A 25,940-nucleotide genomic window follows, 5' to 3' on the forward strand; every position below is an offset into this window, starting at 1 on the left:
GGTTATAGTTCGAGAGGCTTTAGAAATAGATACTAAATGCAATGTGTCAAAACTTGTTTTGATATTGATTTGAACAAACCATAAAACAAAGAATGGGGGGATAGGAGGGAAAATACACACAGGCTGGATATGAGAAGACATAAAAGAATTTCAGGATCGTTAGGATCATAATAATGCCATTGTGATTTTTTAAGTTCTTACTTATTAAAGACAAGGTACCGAAGTATAAATGATCGAAGCTAGAATTTCTGAAAATCTGCATCAAAATATTCCAGAGGGGGAAAAAGAAAAGTAGAGAAATGAAATGAGATCAGTAAAATGTTGGTATTTATCGAGGCAGGGTGAGAACACATGGGGATTATACTATTCTGATTTTTATATGACTAAAATCTCCATAATAAAAAAACTTTAATCTTTTCTTAGGCACCCCTGACATTTACTTTGTACCTTCAAACAGGACCCAGCACAGAGCGCCTCATGCATTCATAATAAAAGTAACTGCTCTTTTAAATTGTGCCAGCAGCTGTGATTATGTCTCCTAAGTGTCACAATAAGGTTGTCAGATGTTATATGGATGAATAAGGTGAAGTTTAACAAGGTTGAATAATCTGCCCAAAGTCACTCACCCAGCAAGTGGCACACGCAAGGCTCGGACCCAACTAGCTCAGAAGCCCAGACTTGAAGCACTACGTTAAAGTATCTGTCTTATGTCCTATGGGGTCTATGACAGAAGACAATCTTCAGTTTATGGCTCTTCATTTCTCCCCGGCTCCCTTAGATACAGGAGCCATTTCCAGAGGTTAAGGTAAGGACTACGTGGTTTGGTATCAGGGCTCTCCCACTTTTTAGCTGTGTGACCTTGGGCAAATTACTTAATCTTGCTCTCCCTTGGTTTCTGCCTCCTTCTAGGGTTATTAATCTCACACTAGTAGGAGATGAATAACCATCTCAAAGTTGTTCAGAGGATAAAATGAGTTAATAAACATAAAGTGCTTAGAATCACGTCTGGTATATGACAAGCCCTGATCGAGTGTGAGTGATTATCATCATTACTATTACCAAGTTCTCGATAAAACTGAATGACACTCAACACACCCCTCGTGCCAACTTAAAACCACTTATTTTTACTTCTTCTAAGCAATTGTTTTTTGGCCACAGAACTCGAAAGGTGAGCTCCCACCCGTGCTGGTGAAAGCTGATGATACAGTAATCAAGATTAACCTTTCTATATTCAGAGGGAAAAAACTCCAACATTAATAAAAACCTAGGGACACACGGCCCAGGACCATCACTTAGCTTCGCATTTGCTTTGCAAGTTTCACGTTCAGGGATTAATAGTGTCAATGGGACTTTAAAATCCCCAAGAAAGGATCAAGAGTTCTGGCTGAGAGACTAGACGCCCCACAGAAATGAATGGCGGGAGCCCTGGGTCAAAGTCCAGGTGGGTGACTGAACCAGTGCCGGAGCACGGAGCCAAAGGATGGAGCTGAGCACGAGGAGCCAGAACAGAGGAAGAGCAGGGCTACTGTTGACTGCGGAGCCAGGAAAGGAAGTTCAGAACCTGTGCCAAGGCTCACCAACCAAAATCCCAGGGAGAGAGACCAGACCCAGGACGAGCAAGCACGAGATCCCCAGAGATGAAAGCAACAATGGGAGCTGAAATCAGATGCATGATGGTCCAGACCAAGCCAACTGTAACTGCTCACGCCCCGCCTCGTCTGGGGTTATGTTCTGTCATAAAACCACACTTTCCAAGCTGTCCTGTTCCACGTAAAGTGAAAGAATAAGGCTGAGATCTTATTAGACCATCTGGCAGATCCTGGTCTTCCTTCCCCACCGGTTGTCTCTCAAATCATTCACTGCCAGTTACCAGAAGTAATTCATTTTAACTCCCAACGTACTGAACATCAGATTTACTCACAATTACTAGCATTTGTCGAACCCGAACCCCATGTCTATCAGGCACTACGCTAACAGCTTTACGGTTCCTCACTCAATCCTTCAATGACCCAGGGAGGCACTCTTATCATCCCACTGTACAGGGGGACCTAGTTTAGGGAGCCCGAGGTCACACTGCTAGGAAGCGTCAGTTCTGACTCTGGAGACAACTTTAAGACTACAATGCCTCCTCTCCCCCGCACTTTTTATTAGTAGATTCTGTGCTACTGAAGGGTGAGGAACAGGAGAGGGACTGTTGCAGGGAACTGCCGACACGATGAACTGAAGAACCTGGAGCATAATCGCCCCCAGGGAGCCCAGAAAGCCTAGAAAGAGCAGTTGAAGAGGAATGAGCAACACTTAAATTCGCTTTACTTTCAGCAAACAGGGTCATTTCCTCCTCTTCAATTGCTCTTGCTGAGTCCTGAGAGCAGCCCCTGCTGCTCCTGCTCCGGTGGACTCCAGCAACCGGCTGTGGGGAAATTATGCAGAGGGAAAAATATCACAGGTTTTCTTCCTTGAAACTGAGAGGAAGGGAGACTAAAAGGGGAAGGCACTCCCGAGGAGGAAAACTTACAAGCACATTAACAATGGAAAAGAGCCTGCAAAAAAATGATACCTGGGTCAAAAGGCAAATTAAGGGCAGCAACCAAAAATGGAACAGATCAAGAGGAACATATGCAACTTCTTCCAAATCTGTTGCAGAAAAAACTTTTCCTTAGAAAAACCATGACCATTAAAATCTCAAAATCAACATTAAAATACAGGCAACTGTTATTACTGGCACGTGAATCCTTTATCAGGAAAATTGTTTTTCTTTCAAAGGGAAGAAAAAAGTCAAATACATATAATCAAACAATTTGTCTGGGGTTTTTTTAATGTTTATTTTTGAGAGACAGATAGAGAACATGCATACATGCGCAAGCAGGGGAGGGGCAGACAGAGGGAGAGAGAGATTCCCAAGGTTCTACTGTGTCAGCCCACAGCCCAACACGGGGCTAAATCCCACGGATTTTGAGATCATGACCTGAGCCCAAATTAAGAGACACCTAAACGACTAATCCACGGAGGTGGACCACAATTTGTATTTTCTAAAATGAGTAATGCAAAATATTATGTTCACCAGTCTCAGAAATCAAAATCAAGGAATTTACAATTCTCTAAGTATAAAATATTAACCATTATAATATGCTTACCTTCTACTGAGCAATATAAAGGAGTGAACTATAGATAAATGCAATAGCACAGATGAATCTCAAAGCCACTGTGCTGAGAGGAAGAAGCCTTTCAAAAAAAAGAATACATCTTATTCCATGTACATAAAGTTTGGAACAGGGGGGAAAAAAATCAATCTATGGTGGGGGAGAAAAGAATCAATCTATGGTGGGGGGGGGGGGGGAAAAAAGCAGGACAGTTACCTCTGGGGGCAGGGGACAGAGATTGACCACGAAGGGACATGAGGAAAACACGCAGAGTGATGGCAACATTTTGTATTGTGCTAGGAATCTCAGTGATACACGTATATGCACCTGACAAAAACTCAGTGCACGTACATCTAAGATCCGTACATTCCAGGGGCACCTGGGTGGCTCAGTTGGTTAAGTGTCTGACTTCAGCTCAGGTCATGATCCCAAGGTTCTTGGGTTCAAGTCCCGCATCCGGCTCTGTGCTGACAGCTCAGAGCCTGGAGCCTACTTCAGATTCTGTGTCTCTCTCTGCCCCTCCCCTGCTCATGCTCTGTCTCTCTCAAAAATAAACAAACATTAAAGAAAATTAAAAAAAAAAGATCTGTACATTCCATTTTACACAAATTCTATAACTAAAAAACCACCATAAGCAAATACTAATTTGCCTATAACCGAATTACTGATAAGCATCTTCAGGTGTTTAGGTGGTAGTACAGACCTCTACAAATTATTTTGAAATGCATCAAAAAGTGAGACAGAGAGGGATGGACAAATGGAGAGATATGTGATAAGGCAAATACAGTAAAATCTAGACTCCAAGTAATAGGCAGGTGTTTATTGTAAAATGCTTTCAATTTTGTGGTATGTTTGAACATGTTCAGAGAAGTTAGGAAAATCCACTCATCTACTTATCAAGGAAGCTAAAAAGGGAAAGGCAGAGGGAAGGGCAAGAACAGTGAGCAAAAGGGGAGTCAGACAAAGGTATCAACAAAGACAGCTACGGAGCACAGAGGAACCAATGACACTCTGGAGGTTTCGAAATAGGTGTCTTGGTCCCTGGCAGTGTGTCCGGTTTTCACCACGGGTGTATAGTGCATGCTAATAAAGGTGTTCTAAGGGTTTTATTCCATTGGAGCAGTTAAAACTACAACAGGAACATTACAGAAGAGTTCTGATAAAGTTACACGAAAGGCAGTGAAAAGGTAGTGTCATTAATAAATACAGTGGTACTTATACACAGAAGTGAGCATTGCTCTCCAAAGTCGTCATCAGCAAAGAAAGGACATGGGATTTCGGGTAGGATTTACCTGGGTCCAAATCCCACCAGCTACTAATCTACCTGAGCCTCAACTTCCTAATCTCAAGTATGGAAATCTTCTTACCCCTCTCACAAGGCAATTCTGAGGATTTGATGAGACCACACACACGGAAATGACTAGCCTGGCACGGGGTTAAAAGTAATTCCTCAACAGATTGTTTTGAATAATGAATAATTGAGTAACTGTTGTTTTTCTTTCCTCTTAATCTGAGAATGCCACCTCTGTGACATTTTTGAGTTAATGACCAGGCGAATAAAAGTCCAGTGTTTGTGGGGAGAGGGAAAAGAACACACACAAAGAGAAGGGTAGCAGAAAACAGGCCTTCTTTTAGGGACCGCTGGAACACAGGTCGAGCTGAGGGGCCATGGAGGTGGGACGAGAAGGGACCAGGAAAAGACTGGAGAGGAAGACAAGGGCAGGGTCACCAAGGGCCTTCTGTGCCGGATTAAAGAAGTGGGTCTCTGCACTCTAAGCACTGGAGAGCCATTTACAGGCTGTCTGCTGAGGAGGGCCATGATCGGAGTTCTCTTTTGGAAAGGATGTTCTGATGGCTGATCCCAGGGTAGAACTCCAGGACCACTTATGTGCAGACAACGTCAAGAGAATCAAGGTAAAGACTAGAAAAATAGGACTCCAAAATCGATACATCATACTTACAAACAGTAGTGTGGTTATGACCATCTAACCAGTGTGTGGAATAAAAAGAGGAACCCAGGAGAGTCCAGCATTTAAGGGATGAGCAGAGAAAGACACCCTACAGGTAACTAAAAGAGAGACAAAGAGAAACTAATGTGGTCGATACGGACTGAAAAGTATCCACTGAACTTGACAACTATGGGGCTATTAATGATCTTGTCAAGAGCAGGTTCAATCAAAAGATGAAATAGAAATCAATTTTACTAGGCTTACTCTGAAGTGAAGGTAGAGAGTGAAGATGTGGGATATGCTTTCAGGATGGCATCAATGGGGGGCACCTAGGTGGCTCAGTTGGTTAAGCATCTGACGCTTGGTTTTGGCTCAGGTCATGGTCTCATAGTTCATGGGCTCGAGCCCTGTGTCAGGCTCAGGGCTGACAGTGTGGAGCCTGCTTGGGATTCTCTCTCTCCCCCTCTCATTCTGCCCCTCCCCCAAGTGCTCACACGTTTTCTCTCTAACATAAAAAAATAAACTTAAAAAAAGAATGGCATAAATGAAAGAAGACAGAGCAGTAACAGTTGAGAGACAATATGTTTAAGCCACAGGGGTTCAACAAGGAGGAGGAAAAAGCAGGAAGGATGAGATTTAAAGATGAAGTGAGGGAGAGGATAACCCATGAGAAAGAACAGAATTTAGATCAGCATTGGAGGGACTGGCCTTGGACACGATGATAGAGACCTCACCCAAGGAGACAGAAAGGAAGAACATAAGTGTGTGTGCAGTGGGCAGGGAAGAAATAAGGTTCAAGACTTGGAGGAAAGGTAGCTGGCTGGGGAAGGAGGGAGGGGAGAGTGCTCCAGGAGGGAACAAGATGTGTGAAGGCCCTCCCAGGAGCCCTGAGACAGAACCTCAAGGAAAGTGAACTTCTTCCAAAGTGACCTGAGAGTTCTATAGACTAAGGTGTAGATGTGGCAGGGCTGGAGATGTGCACACACAACACCAAGTCAGGTCGAGTCGAATCCAAAAGCAATAGCAACCCGCACTTCTTTAAACATCACTCTGGCAGTGGAGTGCAAATTAGATACAAACCAGGCAGGAGTAGAGGCAAGAACAGTTAGGATGTATTTAATAAAAATCCAGGCAAGAGGGGCATCTGGGTGGCTCAGTCAGTTGAGCGTCTCACTTCGGCTCAGGTCATGATCTCACAGCTCGGCTCGTGAGTTCAAGCCCCACATCAGGCTCTGTGCTGACAGCTGATAGCCTGGAGCCTGCTTCAGCTTCTGTGTCTCCCTCTCTCTGTTCCTCCCCTGCTTACACCCTGTCTCTCTCTCTTTCTCTCTCTTTCTCTTTCTCTCTCTCTCTCTCTCTCTCTCAAAAACTAAACAGAATCCAGGCAAGAGATGATGGTACTGTGGTGGCGACAGCAGAGCTGGCAAAAGAAATCAAATACGTTCCGAGATTTAGAAAAGGCAAAATCGCTTAGAATGTACAGTCTGAATGTAGGAAAGGAGAATGAAGGACAGATGGGGGATGAGGTTCACATCTCTAGTTTGGGAGGTTAGATAGATGGTGAGTGGTACCAATCACTGAGAAGGGCAGGTGCGGCCAGTGAGCTTTTGCTCTTCAGCCGGCCGAGCTTGAGGCATCTATCTGTGAAGCATGCAAGCAGACGCATTAAGGAAGCAGGTGAGTGCACATACAGGTCTGGAGCCGCGAAGAGATCCTTAGGGCAACAAACCTGGGACTGGTCTACAAACAGCTGGAAACTGCAGGCATTGAGTAGATGAGATTGAGTAGGTGAGATTACGTAGAGAGAGGACGTAACGTGGCAGGGCCCGAAGGAACCGCTTCCCTAATATATGAGTGGAGAGGAGGAGCCAACGAGGAGGAGGTGGAATAGCCAGACATAGACGAGCAAAAACAGAAAGCAATGAAAAAATTATTTCAAGGACAGGAACTGTGTCTAAAGCTGAGCTGTCAAAAAGAATGAGAAGTAAAACTGGTGAGAATAATTCTAACAAAGACTGCATGGGATATAGAATGAGTAGGAGGTAGGGAAGAAGACAAAATCTACTCAAACAGCTTAACTGTGAAAAGGAGGAGGAATGAGGGATAGAAAAGGCCAGGGAGGGCACCTGGGTGGCTCAGTCGGTTGGGCGTCCGCCTCTTGATTTCAGCTCCGGTCACGATCCCAGGGTCATGGGACTGAGTCCTGAGTCGGGCTCCATGCTGTGAATAAGGGAGGGAGGGCTGCCTGCCTCTGGCTGAATGGAGTCAAGAGAGGGCCCTCAGGGTGTCCGTAGGGGCTCCCAGGTGGGTACATAGCAACAAGGCCGTGGGTGGAGTGCCAGCCAAGCCATGAGCGAGGGACAGGGAAAAGAAGAGGGCATTCCCCAGACACAAGCACCCCTGAGCCAGGCAGGAGCAGGCTGGAGACAAGACCAGCTCTGAGCACCATCCTAGGTGAAACATCCTCTCAGAGAGGGGCAGCTGGGGCTGTCAGATGTCAGCTCAGGATCCCAGGGTGATGGGACAGAGCTTCGTCAGGCTCTGTGCTGAGCATGGAGTCTGCTTGAGATTCTCCCTCTCCTTCTGCCCAGCCCCTGCATGCACATGCTCTCGCTCTCTCTCAAAGAAAAAAAGAAAAAGCCAGGAGGACTCGTGAAAAGTGCAGCTGAGAAGTGTGTGACAGGCGCATCAAGAAATCGAGGGAAAAAGTGAAGAAAGCAGCAAAGAGTGATGGATTTGGAAGAAACTGGAGGCTCTCGGGGACAAAAAGTCTTGGTAATGTTAAAAAATACGAGTAAGGTTGGGAAACGTGGAATAATAGAAGTCTGAGAGACTGCGATACTGAAGTTCCAGATTTCAGAAGAACAGGGGCAAGCAGTGAGAAGGTCTCAGCCACGGAGGGTCGGGGGGACCCAGAAGAAGGCGGAGCAGCAGTGAAAGTCCTGGAAGTAGACGAAGTCAGGAAAGGAAGGCCAGGCTGGTACACGGGTCATGCGCATGTATACTCGGGGTACACGAGAAGGTAACAAGACTCGGCGGGAAAAGGACACTGGTCAACCAGGCACTGAAGCCTACAACTAACATAAGTGAGATCCCAGAAAGCCAGAAGGTTTACAGTTGTAGGATATAGCCAGATATTCTGAGCCCCAAAGGAAAAGAGACTTGTATAAGAAGATGGAAGACGAACTGTTTGGAACAGGTACTGAGGAGCTAAGAGATGTCAACCCCACCTTACAACCCATTTGAAGGGGCAAGGCAGCTCCTACTCAAGAGAGCCGCAGAGAAGATTTTCTCAGGAAAAAAGTAGGTTAATATAAAGGACGAATGTGAAGATTGCTATATGAAAAGGCTGAGGATATATAGGGGTGCCTGGGTGGCTCAGTCAGTTAAGTGCCCGACTTCGGCTCAGGTCATTATCTTGCTGTTCAGAGATCGAGCCTCACATCAGGCTCTGTGCTGACAGCTCAGAGCCTGGAGCCTGTTTCAGATTCTGTGTCTCCCACTCCCTGCCCCTCCCCCACTCATGCGCACAGGTGCTCTCTCTCAAAAATAAACAAACGTTAAAAAAAATTTTTTTTAAGGATAAGGATATATAGATAAAAGGAAACAGACAGTAACAAGAAATAATCTGAACATAACCAAAGAACCCATGTGTAAAGCCCGCAGCTGACACCATACTCAACAGTGAGAAACTGAAAGCTTTTTCTCAAAGATCAGGAACAAGGCAAGGATTTGCCACTTGTATTCGGTGTGGTATTGGAAGTCCTAGACACAGTAATTAGGCAAGAAAAAGAAACAAAAGGCATCCAAATTGGAAAGGATGAAAAATTATCTGCTTGCAGAGGACATGATCTTTTACATAGAAAACCCTAAAGATTCCACACAACAACAAAAAAAAACTGTTAGAAAAAACAAATTTAGCAACATTGCAGAATACAAAATCAGCACATAAAAATCCAGTTTTTATATACAAACAATGAACAACCCAAAAAGGAAATGAAGAAAATAACTCCATTTACAATAGCATCAAAAAAAAAAAAAGAATATTTAGGAATAAATATAACCCAAGCAGGTGAAAGACTTGTACACTAAAAACTACAAAACACTGCTGAAAGAAAGATACAAGTAAGTGGAAAGACATCCGTGTTCATGCACTGGAAGACTTAATATCATAAAAATGTGCGTACCACCCAAATAAGCTGCAGATTCAGTGCAATCCCTATCAAAATTTCAGTGGCATGTTTTGCAGAAATAGAAAAAAAAATCTTAAATTCATATGTAACACAAGGGACCTTGAATAGCCAAAAGAATCTTGAACAAAGTTGGAGGCCTCACACGTCCTAATTTCAAAACATATTACAAAGCTACTAAAGCCAATGGTATGGGCATGAATATAAAGACCAGCAGAACAGAACAGAGCACCCAGAAGTAAAAATTTTAAAAAACGGGCTGGCATATATGATCGATGGATGTTAGACAAGGATGCCAAGACCACACAATGGGGAAAGGACTCAAAATGGATTAAAGACCTAACTATATGACCTAAAGTTATAAAACTCCTAGAGGGGGGCGCCTGGGTGGCGCAGTCGGTTAAGCGTCCGACTTCAGCCAGGTCACGATCTCACGGTCCGTGAGTTCGAGCCCCGCGTCAGGCTCTGGCTGATGGCTCGGAGCCTGGAGCCTGTTTCCAATTCTGTGTCTCCCTCTCTCTCTGCCCCTCCCCCGTTCATGCTCTGTCTCTCTCTGTCCCAAAAATAAATAAACGTTGAAAAAAAAAAAACTCCTAGAGGAAAACACAGGGAGGAAAGATTCCTAACACTGAATTTGGCAGTGAATTCTTAGATAGGACACCAATAAGAGAGGCAACAAAAATAGACAAATGGGATTACACCAAACTTTAAAACTTCTGGGCATCAAAGGACACCATCAAAAGAGGGAAAAGGCAGCCTATGAAATGAAAAGAAACATTTGCAAATCATCTATCTCCTAAGGGATTAAAGAATTCCTACAACTCACCACCAACAAAAAAACCCCAAGGAACCTGATTTTTTTTAAATTTTTTTTTAATCTTTATTTTTGAGAGAGAGAGAGAGAGTGTGTGAACAGGGGAGGAGCAGAGAGAGCAGGAGACACAGAATCCGAAGCAGGCTCCAGGCTCTGAGCTGTCAGCACAGAGCCCAACGCAGGGCTGAAACTCACAAACTGTGAGATCATGACCTGAGCTGAAGTCGGACCCTCAACCGACGTAGCCACCCAGGCACCCCAGGAACCTGATTTTTAAAAACGGGCCAAGAATTTGAACAGACATTTCTCCAAACATAAACAAATGGCCAAACAGTATGTGAGAGGATGCTCAACATCACTAATTATTAGGGAAATGCAAATCAAAACCACAAGATACCCATATCATACCCATTACGATGGCCACTATCAAAAGCAAAGCAAAACAAAACACAAATAACAAGCGTTGGTGAGGATGTGGCAAGATGGGAAACCTCGTGTCTGTGAAATGGTACAACCAGTATGGAAAACAGAATAGTGCTTCCTCAAAAACTTAAAACTGGAACTACCCTATGATCTAGCAATCCCACTTCTGGGTGTACACCCAAAAGCATTGAAAACAGGATCTGGAAGGACTATCTGCTCACTCAAGTTCATTGTAGTAGCATTATTCACAATAGCCGAGAGGGAGAAGCAACCCAAATGTCCATCAACAACGACTGGATAGAGAAAATGTGTTAGGTACACGCGTATGATGGAATATTATTCAGCCTTTTAAAAGAATGAAATCCTGCCATCTGCCACGACATTGATGAACCTTAAGAACGTTACGCTAAGTGAAACAAGCCAGTCACAGAACACAAATACTCTATGACAACACTCATGCAAGGTCCCTAAAGTAGTCAAACTGACAGAAATAGAAAGCAGATTGGTGGTTGCCAGGGGCTGGGCGGGGAGAGGAAATGGAGAGTTGTGTTTGATGGGTACAGAGTTTCAGTTTTGTAAGAAGAAAAAACTCTAGAGCTCACTTGCACAACAATGGGAACATACTTAACTCTACTGCTGGTACACTTAAAAAGGGCTAAGGTGACAAATTTTAGGTGTTTTCTACTACAATTTAAAAACAGAAAGACCACATGGCATGAAAGAATGGAGGAGAAAAGTCGGAAGAAAGGAAGAGCAACAGGACAATAGGGGTTTGCATTTTGAATGCACCCTTGAATGTCAAGGATGGAGGCAGAGCCAAAAGAAGCCAAAGGCAGGCTCCTACTACAAGACCAAGCTGTTTCTGATCTAATTCAGAAGGAGCGGGCCTCTTTTAAAGTCTCAAGATAACACTGGCAAAAAATTATTAGGGTGCCTACAAGACATCTTGAACATGGTTATTTCCTCAAATCTTCACCTGGTAGCAGAAATAGCAGTGATCCTTAGGGTGTGGGATGGGCAGTTGTCCCGAATGGACTTCCCTGTCGCCTGGAGCAGGTGCTCCTGCAAAGGGCGTCCTAGTTCCCACCCAGGTAGACGGTGTAAGGACTCAAGGGTGGTTAGAAAAGGGAGAAAAAGCACACATTATAGGTTTCACATTCCATTTGTGATAACATTTCCTCCACTTTTTTTTTTTTTAACACACTACCAATTTTTTTTTTAATGTTTATTTCTTTTTGAGACAGAGAAAGACAGGGAGTGAACGGGGGAGGGTCAGAGAGAGGGAGACACAGAATCCTAAGCAGGCTCCAGGCTCCAAGCTGTCAGCACAGAGCCCGACGTGGGGCCCGAACCCACAAACCACAAGATCATGACCTGAGCCGAAGTCGGACGCTCAACCGACTGAGCCACCCAGGCGCCCCCAGACCTGAGAAACTTAAATTGGTAGTATACACGGGACACCTGGGTGGCTCAGTCGGTTGAGCGTCCGACTTCGGCTCAGGTCATGATCTCACAGCTCGTGAGTTCGAGCCCCGCATCGGGCTGTGCTGACAGCTCGGAGCCTGCAGCCTGCTTCAGATTCTGGGCCTCCCCGTCTCTCTGCCCCAACCCACTCACATTCTGTCTGTCTCTCTCAGAAGTAAATAAACATCAAAAAACATTTTAAATAAGCTTCTCAGGTCTGTTCTTTACATGCTAGCTAATGGAATTCAAGTGCTGAGCCTTGAGAATACTTGGGGGGAAAGGGGATATGTCCCATTCAACCTACAGCTGTGAAAAACTAGACACCATGAAGCATCCCCAGATTATCTCTGACAGTGGTGAACTGAGATGATTTACAAAAATATCAGTATGAATCTCCTTTCAAATGTGGAGACTTCCAATGTGGATTACAAAAGCTTAATCCCCAAAATACTGTAACTTGATTGGCTCTCTTAATTGTTTGGATAATTTTCATATAAAAATGTTACTGAAATCTTATTATCATGCTAAATCAGAGGGAGCTCTGGCACTTTCTTCTCCCTTCATGCCTAGAGGCTAATAAAACCCACGACTGTTGGACTCCTTATTCAATCAAAAGGTTTGAAAGTCTTTGTCTCATTTAAATTAACCCGGGCTGGGGCGCCTGGGTGGCGCAGTCGGTTAAGCGTCCGACTTCAGCTCAGGTCACGATCTCGCGGTCCGGGAGTTCGAGCCCCGCGTCGGGCTCTGGGCTGATGGCTCGGAGCCTGGAGCCTGTTTCCGATTCTGTGTCTCCCTCTCTCTCTGCCCCTCCCCCGTTCATGCTCTGTCTCTCTCTGTCCCAAATATAAATAAACGTTGAAAAAAAAATTTTTTTTTAAATAAATAAATAAATTAATTAACCCGGGCTAACTGTATAAATGTGGAAAGTCACAGGGGTTGGAGGAAACAGATTCACTCAGGGTCCTACAACAGCAGTGATAACAGATCAAGAGGCTACAGTAAGAAACAGAAGGAATGAAATCCCGAGGAGACATAGGAGTTCAATCCCTGTCTACTAAGAACTTGGGAAGTGACTCCTCTCTCCCTAGGCTGGGCCTCAATTTGTTCAGCTTCTGATCTCACTACTACAATCTATACCCGCTGTTATCCAGTGTTGATGGCACTGTTATAGTTACAATTTTCCAGAACTGATTACAACAAGAAGCCTTGGTCTCTGTGGTTTTAACATTTATTTTTCGTTTACACCACAATGTGTTCTAGAGAGGAGCACAGCTGAGCAAGATTTTGACCTTGGGCCCTTTTATACTGTTGGAGGCTGAAGGTGGGGTGGGTGGGGGCTGTCCGATATTTACCAGTGTTTTCCATACAGCCAATGGCTTCCCCATGTCAGCAGACAGATCCCAGCTGTAGTTTTCTTCCAATGATTTCTAAGTGTTTTAAAGAACACAGTCATCTTCTCCTAGGGATTTGCTAGGTTAATAGAAGCAGAAAAAGAAAAAGGTCAGTACCCAAGGTAATTGTGTAGAGGCCCCATGACGCCTTCCATCTGCCCATCCTGCCCGTTTCCTTCCCTCACTCCTGTTCCTTATTACCATTCCTCTGGCCTCTTCCCACCTGCTCCCTTCCGGTCTCACCAAATCTTCTCACTGCCCACCTGCCTCTTCTTTCTTTCTTTCCTTCCTTCTACCTGAACTCAATTCTTCCCCTCTCTGCTCCCTTACGCCTCACTGTATTAGAAGCAAGGGGGGGGAAGGGCAGAGAAGAAGGCAATTCCAGGCCTCCTGCTTTTTCTTTCTTCCTACGGTCACTATACCACTGTTTAAGAGTGTCTAAATAAACAGTTTTAAAAATTAAAAGAAAATAAAAACTAATAAAAGGGGTACCTAGGTGGCTCAGTTGGTTGAGCGACTGACTTTGGCTCAGGTCATGATCTCTTGGTTTGTGAGTTCAAGCCCCGTGTCTGGCTCACTGCTGGCAGCACAGAGCCCCTTTCAGATTCTCTGTCCCCTTCCTCGCTGCCCCTTCCCTGCACTCTCTCTCAAAAATAAACATTAAAATTTTTACACACAAACAACTCAATAATAGATAAGTAATATAAAGAGCTTATTCAAAATAGAGGAAAACACTAGCCACTCAACAGGAAAATAAACAGAGCAGAGAACACACACACACACACACACACACACACACACACACAAAGAAAATTCCATGAAGCACTAATACAAATGGCTGTGTGCAGTTTTCAACTTCCTGAGTAATCAAAGACATGCAAACTACAAGGAACTATCACTGTTCACCTCTCAAAGTAACGAACTTTTGAATGATCGTATTCACAGAGGACAAAATGAGAATCGACCTTCTCGTGCATTCCTGTGAGCAAGGTAAATTAATACAACTTTACTAAAAAACCAAGTAACCATATAGATCCTTATTCTGTTTGTTTTCTTCACAGCACTTATCACTGGATGATCTATTTGCTGATTTCTTTAGTAGCTCACCCCAAAGGAACATAAACTCCACGAGAGCAAGGACTTGGTTCTGGTCCCTGCTGTACCCCCAGGGCCTAAAATAAGATCGGGCACATAACAGTCAATTGATAGCTAGCTAACTGCTGAATGTGACAGGGTTCAGGACGCACTACCCCCAAAATATAGCAACTTAGCATGGTGAATATTTTAAGCTAAAGGAGTCTGAGAAACTGTCAAAAGCAGGAAGGTCACTTTAGCCTCACCACCTGACTCGTCTTCCCTGAAATAGGTCATAAAATCCTTATATATGAGGTACCCTCCCTAAACCCAGAAGGAGTATCACCTGCAAAGAAAAAAGGATGCCAAGAAGAATCCTAACAAACATACCTTGCTAAGTTTCCCGTTAACTTCAATTTCCTGGAACTCAACTTACCATATTCCTCTGTGACTGTCCACTCTTCATCAAACCTAATTTTCTAACCCTAACCCTAACCCTAACCCCCCCCCCCCCACGCCCGCTCCTGGCCTAGAAACCTCACTTGCCCACTTGTAGGAAGGGAAAGCAGAAACCAAGCCAGGTTTGTGCTTGGGCGACCGACTGGATAAGGATTTCCATCATTAGATCTGGAATGTAGGTTCGTGGAGAAATGTAATGTGTGCAGTTGAGGAGATAGTGAGTTCGAGATGCCTGCAGAACATCCAAGTGGATATCCAAATGATCAGTGGATGTCTGGATTTGGCAGTTTGGAGTTAGGAGAAGTTTGGTAGAAGATACAGATTTGGGACTCCTCAGCGTGAAGGAGGTCAAGTTTGACTGCAGATAAAAAATCACCCAAGGCCAGGGCACCTGGGTGTCTCAGTCCATGAAGTGTCTGGCTTCGGCTCAGGTCATGATCTTGTGGTCTGTGGGTTCAAGCCCCTCATCAGGCTCTGTGCTGACAGCTCAGAGCCCGGAGCCTGCTTCAGAATCTGTGTCTCCCTCTCTCTCTCTCTGCGCCTCCACCGCTCACACTGTCTCTCAAAAAGGAATAAAACATTAAAAAAAATAATTTTTTAAAAAATCCCCCAAGGCATGGGTAGAAATGTCAACAGTATTAGAGAACAATTTAAGAGTCAATAAAAGTCTGTTTAAAGATCCAATGGAACTCCCTTTTTGTCACAAAACAGTGATTCGTACATTATAAAAACGTGCAAACACGCAAGCACTCTAGTGTAGTGGAAAAAGCACTGGTACAAGGGTCCTGAGGCCTAGATTCTAGAGTCGCTTAATTACTTCCAGACAGCGAGAGCCTGGGTAAGTCATTTAACCTCTACCTCTCTCCCCTTGTCAGTAAAATCAGAATACACCACCGGCTCCTTTGGCTCAAAAGATCACGCCCCAAAGAACTGTGAATGCACTTTGTAAATTTCTCTGTAAGTATGTAAGTTGTCATGGCAATGTGCAATGTATTAGCTAACAATGCATATTCCTTCTAAGTACCCAAAAGAATTCTTACTCCTCAATCTCTGTGAAAGTCTCAATGTTATACGTTCAAATCAACATCTCTCCTCTGAAAAAGCAGATCGGCAGGTTGGTTGGTTGGTGGTGGTGTTTTGTTTGTTTAAGAACTCCCCAATTCTAATTGTATTCAACCCTCCTCACCCGTCAGGTGGGGATTTTCTCACTAGGCTGTGAACCCCTCGTGGGTAGGTGCTGTCTATGCATCTCTAGCAAACAGAACCTAGTAAAGCATCTGGAATGAATGAACCCGTCCATCGATCAGCAACTACTCGCCCCATCTTGCAAGTGAGTAAGCCGAAGCCCAAAGGGAAAAGGGGAGTAAGGGTCGCACAGGCTAGCGACAGCTCCAGTACCAGAACCCAGGCCAGCTGACTCCCAGCGTGACAACCGGGACCCCGCCATCTCCCCGCCCGCACCCGCCGCCCGGACCCCCGGCCCGGGCGGGCTCCCGCGGCTGCGCCCCCGCGCCCCGGAACCCCCGGCCCGGCCCCGTCCCAGCGCCCCGGGCTCCGCTCCCCTCCCAGGCCCCGCGCCGCTCACCCGGGCCGCTCCCGCTCCGCGCCCTGCCTTCCTGTGTGCTCCCTCAAGCTTCCCCCGCGCTTTTAAGGGAAACCGCGCCTCCGCCCTCGGGTTCCGCTGCGCCTTCCCGACGCGCCCGGACCGTGCGGCGTGCGGGGGCCGCAGCCTGGGGGCCGCCTTCGTTTCTGCTTCGCTCGTTTTTCCGTCCGTTCGTCCCTTCACCCCTCCGTTTGTCGCTCCACAGTATTTTATGGGAAGCCTACCAAGGCAACGCTGTTTTGGGACCTGGTACAAAATCGGAAAATAAACGAACAGGGTAAATTGAGATCAGAAGTACGAAAAAGAAAAAAAAAAAAAAAAAAGAACCCGAAATGCGTGGAATCAAGAGAGTGAGGAGGAGGCAGTCTCAGCCCTTCCGAGTAAGGGGCAACCGATCTGAAGGAGAGGGAGCAGGTCCCCAAGGATCTGGAGGCAGGGAGCGCCTGGGGGAGGGAGCAGCCGGTGCAAAAGCTCTAAGGCCTGAGGCAGTTTGGCAGGTGGCGGTCAGGGCAGGCGAGGAGGCAAAGGAGTAAGCTGGGGAGGTGGGCCCAACAGGCCGTGGTGGTAAGGAGTTTGGACGTTATACCGCCGTATGGGACGTCACCTGGCCTGGGTTCTGGTGCCAGAGCTGTCGCTACCCTGTGTGACCCTTACTCACTTTTTCCCTTTGGGCTTTGGCTTACTCATTTGCAAAATGGGGCAAATAGTTCCTGATCGATTGGTGGATTGGTTGTCTCATTCATTCCAGGTGCTTTACTAGGTTCTGTTGGCTAGATATGCATAGACAGCACCTACCCATGAGGAGTTCAGCCAGAGGGACGATGTGATGTGGTTTACATTTTAAACATCTCTCCGCCACCACGTATTGAGTAAATTCCAGAGAGCAAGAGAGCTAGAGAAGCCAGGGCCAATGCTGACCACCAGATGGCAGTTTTAATTCTGTCCTCTTCCCACCAGTACCTCTCCCTTCCTCACCCCCACCCCCACTTCCAACGTTGGTGTTAGAACCAGTCAATCCAGATTTCTTTCTTACCTTCTTTCCATCATTCCCTCAACCAACTTTGCTGCGTGTAGACTGGGGATGCACTCATGCACAGCACCCCGCATGGTGCCTGCATTCATAGAGCTTGCATTCTAAATTCCCCATTTGGTACATACAGACATGCATCCTTCCTATCTTCCCCTGGATGTATATTTTAGGAAAAATGAGAACATCCAGTGAGGTTATGGGGCAGTAAAGCGTTTTCTGCCAGGTTCGAATCCTCGCTGGGCCGCACTAGATAACGTGAACCTGCTAGTCCTTTCTCCTGAGGTTCTGTCTGTATATTAGGGGAGGGAGAAGATCATCCTGAAACATACCTTCTAGCTATAAAATGTTGTGATATTGAAGGCATGGGAGACCGTTATTTTCACTTCTCCTGTCCCAACTATTTAGAATATTTGCATTTGAAAATGAGTTCCTGGGGGCGCCTGGGTGGCTCAGTCAGTTGGGCCTCCAACTCTTGATTTCAACTCAGATCATGATCTTGCGGTTCCTGGGTTGAGGCTCCACATTGAGCTTGAGATTCTCTCTCTCCCTCTCTCTCTGCCCCTCGCCCCCCTCTCTCTTTCTCTCTCTCTGTAAATAAATAAATAAATAAACTTTAAAAAAAAAAAAGAAAGAAAGAAAAGAAAAGAAAATGAGTTGCTGAACTGCATCCCTGCAGGCTAGAAAAGTCTGGGTCTAGATGCTGGATGGTCCAATGGGCAGACTAAGCTTTAAGGCTTCAGCAAAACAGTGGTTCCCAAAAATAAGAGAAGTTCTGCGTGGATGAAATTACCATAATTTTCCAATCAGAAAATCGAGAAAGAAGTTCTTTCTTAAAACTTAGGAGAGGAAAACTTGATTTTAGTTGAGTGGGAGCCATGTCCTGTTGGAAAGATCAGGCATCACAAGGCAGATGCCCAGAGTGCCGGTGAAGAAGGGTGGGCTGGCGGGTCTCTGCGACCTGGGAGAAAGCCACACCCCAGAAGAGAGGCAGCGGCTCCCTGGGAGGGCGAACACAGACATACACAGCATAGCAGGCCTCACTCAGGACCACCTCTAATTGAAAAGTGCTCATCAGGCCATGGGGGGGTATTTGTGAGTTTACATTCTTCCTTTAATAGGCAGGCTTTAATTCACTGTGGCCAGCATGGTGGCAAATGGGGACGTCGATGTCACTCTGTTGTGTTCCCAGCAGAGAAATCTGGAAACAACTCCCGGGCTTCTATATGGATTATGAAACTAGAAAAGATGAGACATCTCCAGAGAATACAAACCTCAGAATTCCATGTGCAAAAGAGGAATGTGGTGGGGGTGGGAGGGGCATGGCAGGTCTCTGAAAGACATTTTGTGTTCCCTCCTTAAATTGCACGCTTGTATAGATAGAAACAGTGGGTCCTATGACTCAGATATGTCACCTGCAAATGGGAAATATCTGCATCAAAATAGGACTAAGTCAGAAATTAGTCAGAAATTCATCTTCAAGGAGTTAACGGGACCCATTACATGACACGTATTTACTGACATTTTAATGCGTTGTTGTAATACCCCATTTAGTTTTGAAGTTATGTAACTCGTACTATTAATATTTTCCTGTAGTAAGTACCTTTTTTTGGCTACCATTGGCCCGTTGGTTAAGTTAACTATTGTCCCCTCAGATTGCTTCCAGAGGGACACAGTTATAAATTAAGGATTGTCCATGCTTTATAAAACTTAACCTCCCACCCTAGGAGGGATTATAGGGAAAGCCACATCTTAAAACATGTAGCTTGCACATGCATAAGGACACAAATGACGCTAAAACATGGAAACTTCCCAAATGCTCTTTTCAGGCATCATTACCAGCATTGAGTGTTGGACATAGAGATGTACCACCTGCTGCCCCAGCTGCTGGGGGTAGTTTGGGCAGACAGCCTTCAGCTGTCGGCCCCTTCAGGGACAGCCTCCAATGCAGTGAGCCTTCTTAACCAAGGTCACGCCTTTCTGCGGATGGCCCACATGCAGTGACTGATCTAGGAGGGAATTCAAAAGCTTGGTCATTTGGCGCAAAGTAAAACACCTCTGAGAGCCCCACAGCTCCTCACGGGGTCAGCTGAGGCTGTCCGGATACATCACAGCTCTTCTCCCTCTGCCCAATCTTGTGTTCTTCTCTCCCTTCTTCAAAACCATTAGTGCTGAATGAGAAACACTGTGGTAGAGAGAATAATGACCCCCTAAAGATGCCCTTAACCCCTGGAACCTATTGTTCCTTTGCGTGGCTGGTTAAGTTAGGGCTCCTGAGTTGGGAAGATTATCCTGAATCATCCAGGTGTGTCCGATGTAATCACAAAGGTAAGGGTCACTATAAGAAGGAGACCAGAAATCAGAAAGGGGCAGTAAATGTGAAAATGGTAAATAATTTATAAGTTAAAGATAATACTCGAGAAATCTGGGTGAAGAATATCCTGCCAGGAGGTGGTCTGCATAGTTTAAGACACATACAGTGATTCATCCTCCAGCCCCAGCGATTGGATTAAAAATTGAGCGCGTAGCTCAATTTAGACCAAAGAGTCTTAAGGATGAGTCCGCTGAGAGATCTCAGGAAAGGTTCATTCTCCTTGAAGGGTGAGATTTAAAAAAGCGACGGCAACGGGCCTTAAAACCGTTATGCTCATGCTTGGTGAAATAAACTGGTCACAAAGACTGCATATTACGTGATTCCGTTTACACGAAACATCCAGGATTAGCAAGTACACAGAGATGGCAAGCAGAGCAGAGGCTGCCCAGGGCTGGGTTCGGGGCTGGTTGGGGGGGGAAATGGAAAATGGTTGCTAATGGAGGTGAGATTTCCTTTGGGAAGTAATGAAATGTGCTATGGTTGGCTGCGGTGATAGCTGCATACGTGTAGGAATACAAAGGGGGACATTGCATGGTATAGGAGTCGCATCCCAAAACGGCTGAGATGAAAATGGCGGAGATGGTCCCGCCTTTTCCCTCCGATGGGATCGTCTGTGTACATGACACCTGAAACTGCTGAGGGAGAGAAGCGGAACAGACTCTATTTTAGAAAGGCTCTGTCTCTGCTGTTTTCCTGCTGGGCCCCATTTACTCATGTTCTATATTTTGCCTCTGAATAAACCAAAGAAGCTATGTTCCCACTTCAAAGGAGAAACAAGAAAGCTAATCACGCTCTGAGTTTTGGCCCAGACCCCCCCACACCTGATAACACGTAAGAAGAGAGGCAGATCCCGAACACGTTCCAGGATGTTAGCTTTAAACAAAGTTTGGCCGACTCGGGCCTAGATAACCCCCCCACCCCCCCTCGGTAATTTGTGACACCTGTTATTCACCTGGCATCTGCCTCTAATCAGACCCTGCCCTGGATTCCTAAAGGAACACGTACCCCAGACCCCTCTCCAATCTAAACCCCTGCCCCCAAGTGGCAATGAGCCTCCTCCTCCTCCCCTTTCTGAGTCTCCCAGACACTCTGCCTGCTCCTCTTCACTTATCACTCACACTGTTCAGTAAACTCAGTTATCACTTTCTCCAACTGGTGTTTGATTTCTCTCCCGCGTGAATCCAAGGACCATCTTGGCTGCTCCTGCAGGACCCTCCTCTGGGTCCTCAAGCCCAGCCTGCCTGCGTCACAGCCACGACCACTGTTCAGCCACGAAGGGAACCATTTTGGGCCAATGCTAACTCACAGGGGACAGGAGGGGAAAGGCAGAAAGAACCTGGGTCGTTGATAACATCATGGAGCCAAATGGTTGTCCTGTGCCTGGAGCTTGCTCAAAGGCTGGATGTCCTATTGCGTGAAATAATAAATCCCCTTATTGCATAAGCTGGTTAGAGTCAGGGTTTTCTGTCTCTTGAAGCCAAGAGCACTGAACTGATAAACTGCAAGCCACAGGCTATTGGTGGGCAGAAGACATGGTAAGGACAATGCTTGTAAAAAGATGGTAAGTTTTTGTGAGGAATATGGGTGAAAGTAGATGGCAGATACCATTGATATCGATGATATGCTTCAACGTTTATTGTTCCTAAAATCATTCTCCAGCCATCCCCCTGGCCCCTGGGCCTGTGCCACGCTTGCTGTCTACAGATCCACTAACAATAAAAGACAGAGGTTCGAACAACCTGAGATAGTGCTAATCATCACAAACAGCCTTCTGCGTAGCATCTCAGATGAAATCTGCCTGTGGGAACAGGTGCCCCCTATTCTGATAGGAGTTAGAACTTCTACCGTGGAAAACTATGTATGAATTCTTTTAACATTCATTCTTGGTTTACTTACTTTATGCATACAGATTCTTCTTTAGACTGCTTAGTTTCCCCTAAGAAAAAGTATAAAATGGTGTTCTTGTGGTATTTATGCTTAAAATCTCTTCCTTATTGTGACCTTTAATATCCACTGCATCTACTACTGCCAGATTGGAAACATGTAAATGAGGCCTTTTAAGAAACCAGCAGATTCCTAGGAGAGAGAATATCTTCCACAACGTAACATGGGATTTTACCAGACCCTCTGTAATGCCCATTCTCACCCATGCTCTGTATGGGCCTGCCTTTTTCTGAACAGGACTTCTCTTATTAATGTGTCTCCTTGTCATCCTTTGCCACCTACTCCTCCTGGCGACATCTAGCTCTGGCTGACACTTTCTAGCTGCCTGTTTAAGATGGGAGTGAAAGGGGCGCCTGGGTGGCGCAGTCGGTTAAGCGTCCGACTTCAGCCAGGTCACGATCTCGCGGTCCGGGAGTTCGAGCCCCGCGTCGGGCTCTGGGCTGATGGCTCGGAGCCTGGAGCCTGTTTCCGATTCTGTGTCTCCCTCTCTCTCTGCCCCTCCCCCGTTCATGCTCTGTCTCTCTCTGTCCCAAAAATAAATAAACGTTGAAAAAAAAAATTTAAATAAAAAAAATATGGGAGTGAAAAATGACAAAGGTGGGGTCCTCATTGATTGCATCAAACAAGGCCTCCAATTTTGTTTTGCAAAACCCAGTCTCCCAGGGTAATTCAATTCTAAGTATTCTGGAACAAGAGGGGGGTGATTCCATCAATAATGAATCTCGAGTAAATTTTTTAAGACTTTGTTTTTTAGAGCAGTTTTAGGTTTATAACAAAATTCAGAGGAAGGTACAGAGATTTTTCTATACATGTCCCTACGCCTACACTTGCATAGCCTCCTACATTATCAACTTCTCTCACCAGAGTGGCACATTTGTTACAACTGATGAATCTATATTGACACATCATAATCAGCCAAAGTCCATGGTTTACCCTACCGTTAACTCTTGGTGCTGTACATCTCATGGATTTAAAGAAAGCATAATGACATATATCCATCATTATAATATCGTACAGAGTAATTTTCCATGCCCTAAAAATCCTCTGTGTTCTGCCTCTTTACCTTTCCCCACCCCCACCCTGGCAACCACTGACTTTTTGTTTTTGTTTTTTTAAATTTTTTTAACACTTACTTATTTTTGAGACAGAGAGAGACAGAGCATGAATGGGGGAGAGTCAGAGAGAGAGGGAGACACAGATTCTGGAACAGGCTCCAGGCTCTGAGCTGTCAGCACAGAGCCTGACGTGGGGCTCAAACTCTCGGACCGCGAGATCATGACCTGAGCCGAAGTTGGACACTTAACCGACCGAGCCACCCCAGGCGTCCCTGATTTTTTTTTTTGTATCAATAGTTTTACCTTTACCAGAATGTCATATAATTGGAGTCATACATTATGCAGCCTTTTCAAATAGGCTTCTTTCACTTCGTAATAAGCATTTAAATTTCCTTCATGTCTTTTCATAGCCTGATAGCTCATTTCTTTTTAGCACCAAATAACACTTCATTAGATGGACGACAGTTTATTTATCTATTCACCTACCAAAGGACACCTTGGTTGCTTCTGAGTTAAGGCAATTATGAGTAAGTCTGCCATAAACGTATGTGTGGAGGTTTTGTGTAGACATGTCTTCAACTTCTTTGGATCGATACCAAGTAGCATGACGGCTGGCTCATATGATAAGCGTATGTTTAGTTTTGTACAAAGCCACCGAACCGTCTTCCAGAGTGGGCACACCATGTTGCATTCCCACCAGCTATGAATGAGAGTTCCTGTTGCTCCACACCGTCACCAGCATTTGGTCGTGTCCAGTGTTCCAGATTTGGGACATGTGAATAGGTGTGTGGTAGTATCTTGTTGTTTTCATTCGCATTTCCCGGATGATAGGTGAGGTGGAACATCTTTTCATATGCTCGTTTGCCGTCTGTATATTTTTTTTGGTGAGGGGTCTGTAAAGGTTTTTGGCCTATTTTAAAAATCGAGTTGTTTTCTTATTGTTGAGTCTTAAGAGTTCATTGCATATTTTGAATAGTTGTCCGTTACCAGATGTGTCTTTTACAAATGTCTTCTCCCGGTTTGTGGCTTATTTTTTTTGAAGTTCATTTTATTTTATTTTGGGAGAGATAGAGAGCATGAACTGGGGGAGGGGTGCAGAGAGAGAGAGAGAGAGAGAGAAAGAAAGAGAGAGAATCCCAAGCAGGCTCTGTGCTACCAGTGCAGAGCCCGATGCGGGGCTCAAATTCATGACTGTGAGATCATGACCTAAGCTGAAATCAAGAGTCAGATGCTTAACCAACTGAGCCACCCAGACACCTCTGTGGCTTATCTTCTAATTCTCTTGATATTGCCTCTTGCACAAAATATTTTTTTCATTTTAATAAAGGCCAGCTTATCAGGTTTTTTTCTTTCAGGGATCATGTTTAGTGTTGTATCTGAAAAAGCATCACCACACCCAAGGTCATCTAGGTTTTCTCCTATCTTCTAGGAGTTTTATAGATTTGTACCTTACATTTAGGTCTATGATCCAAAAGTTTGAAGTAACTTTTGTGAAGAGTACAAGGTCTGTGTTTAGATTCAGTTTTGTTTTTGTTTTTTGTTTTTTGTGTGTTTTTTTTTTTTTTTGCATGTAGATGTCCCGTTTTTCCAGCTCCATTTGTTGAAGCGCCTATCTTTGCTTCAATGTACTGCCCTTGCTCTTTTCCAAAGATCAGTTCATTATATTTATGTGGCTCTATTTCTGGGCTCTCTATTTTGTTCCATTTGTCTATCTATTTTTTCATCAATATCACAATGCCTTGATTACTGTAGCTTGATAGTAAGTCTTGAAGTTGGGTAGCATCTGTCCTCCAACTTTGTTCTTCTCCTTCAATGTTGTGTTGTCTATTTGGGGGTCATTAGCCTCTCTATATAAACTTTAGAGGGAGTTTGTCAATATCCATAAGCTGACTTGCTGGGACTTTGTTTGGGATCATAATGACTCTATGGATAAAATAAAAGGAACTGACATCTTGACAATATTGAGTCTTTCTATCCATGAACATGAACTATCTCTCCATTTATTTAATTCTTCTTTTATTTCATTTACCAGAGAATCAAAATATAAAAGAGAGTAAACAGGCATGGAAGAGAGCATGAGAAGATCCCACCACCATCTAGTGGTATCTCCAGAAGGAAAGAATAGAGAATAAGAAGCAGTATTCAAAAATACTGGCAGATATTCCATACTGAACCTGCAGAACACTAAAAGCAAAACCCTAAAAGCGGCCTTAGGAAGAGGAAGGCAAAGGAATTAACTGAAAATGTATAAACATATGTGGGAAAGGAAACACAGGTGGGGGTTTCAGTTCTTGTTCTGCCACTAGTCTCTGACCTGTAACAGTGACTATAACCTGCCCCTCCACTACCCATTCCATACTTCCTCACCTTACGCCAGGTTGTAGCCGGCTAAAATTTGAGGTAGGAGATCAAATCTTTATTCTCAGGGGACTGAGTTTGAGGTCCTGCCTGGACAGAAACACAGTAGTCCCTCATGAACATTTGCCCTTAGACTTGGCAAAATAAAGACGTGCCCGGTGATCCCCTGGGTTTCATGCATATGATTCCCTGCTTTCATTGTATAGCGACAACTTCATTTGCCCTTAAAAAGTGGGTAAAAGTCCCTCACTGGGAGAGCCAGATCTTTTGCTTAAGGTCCCTGATGACTCTTTTCTGTCTTCACTTTATGCAGGTTTGGTTACAAGCTGAGTCAGTAGGACTGAGCCAACTCAACAAAGAATGCAAGATCTGGCCTCAGGTGTAGATTCTGTTAGTTGAGCTCCAGACCCTAGTTATTTCCCTAGTAAAGATGCTCCCTTTGTCACATACTAGACCAAGTGTTCCTGTCTTTCTCCCAATTTCCCTGGAAATATGGAAACTAGCAGGGACAGGATTTCATTACTGGAAGACTTTCCATGGCATTTCCAGCTGTGCCTAATTTAAGCACATCTCAATATGGAATGAGAGTTTGCAGGATCAATTATACACACTCCTTCTCCTTCTCCTTCTCCTTCTCCTTCTCCTTCTCCTTCTCCTTCTCCTTCTCCTTCTCCT

The 25,940-nt window shown here is 45.0% G+C and overlaps 1 protein-coding gene and 1 long non-coding RNA gene across 4 annotated transcripts in view; one reads left to right on the top strand and one right to left on the bottom strand.

Moving 5' to 3' along the window:
• AGK (acylglycerol kinase) overlaps nucleotides 1-16,572 on the bottom strand; it is an 80,916-nt gene extending 64,344 nt beyond the window's left edge. Inside the window, exons 1-2 of one of the 3 annotated variants that reach the window (XM_040471768.1) lie at nucleotides 16,490-16,572; nucleotides 13,333-13,450 (exon numbers count right to left, since the gene is read on the bottom strand). In XM_040471768.1, coding sequence (XP_040327702.1) covers nucleotides 13,333-13,433 — 101 coding nt within the window. In that variant the 5' untranslated portion in view covers nucleotides 13,434-13,450; nucleotides 16,490-16,572. Of the gene's footprint in view, nucleotides 1-13,332; nucleotides 13,451-14,881; nucleotides 15,007-16,090; nucleotides 16,342-16,489 lie in introns of those variants that run through there. The other 2 variants (XM_040471770.1, XM_040471769.1) reach the window with 2 other exon arrangements.
• LOC121028234 (uncharacterized) overlaps nucleotides 16,128-25,940 on the top strand; it is a 20,795-nt gene continuing 10,982 nt past the window's right edge. Inside the window, exon 1 of the long non-coding RNA XR_005789133.1 lies at nucleotides 16,128-16,234. This is a non-coding gene — a long non-coding RNA (uncharacterized LOC121028234). The remainder of the gene's footprint in view (nucleotides 16,235-25,940) is intronic.

The sequence above is a fragment of the Herpailurus yagouaroundi genome, unplaced genomic scaffold (assembly GCF_014898765.1).
Source record: "Herpailurus yagouaroundi ecotype Mexico unplaced genomic scaffold, PumYag 100, whole genome shotgun sequence".
In the NCBI taxonomy this organism is placed as follows: Eukaryota; Metazoa; Chordata; class Mammalia; order Carnivora; family Felidae; genus Herpailurus; species Herpailurus yagouaroundi.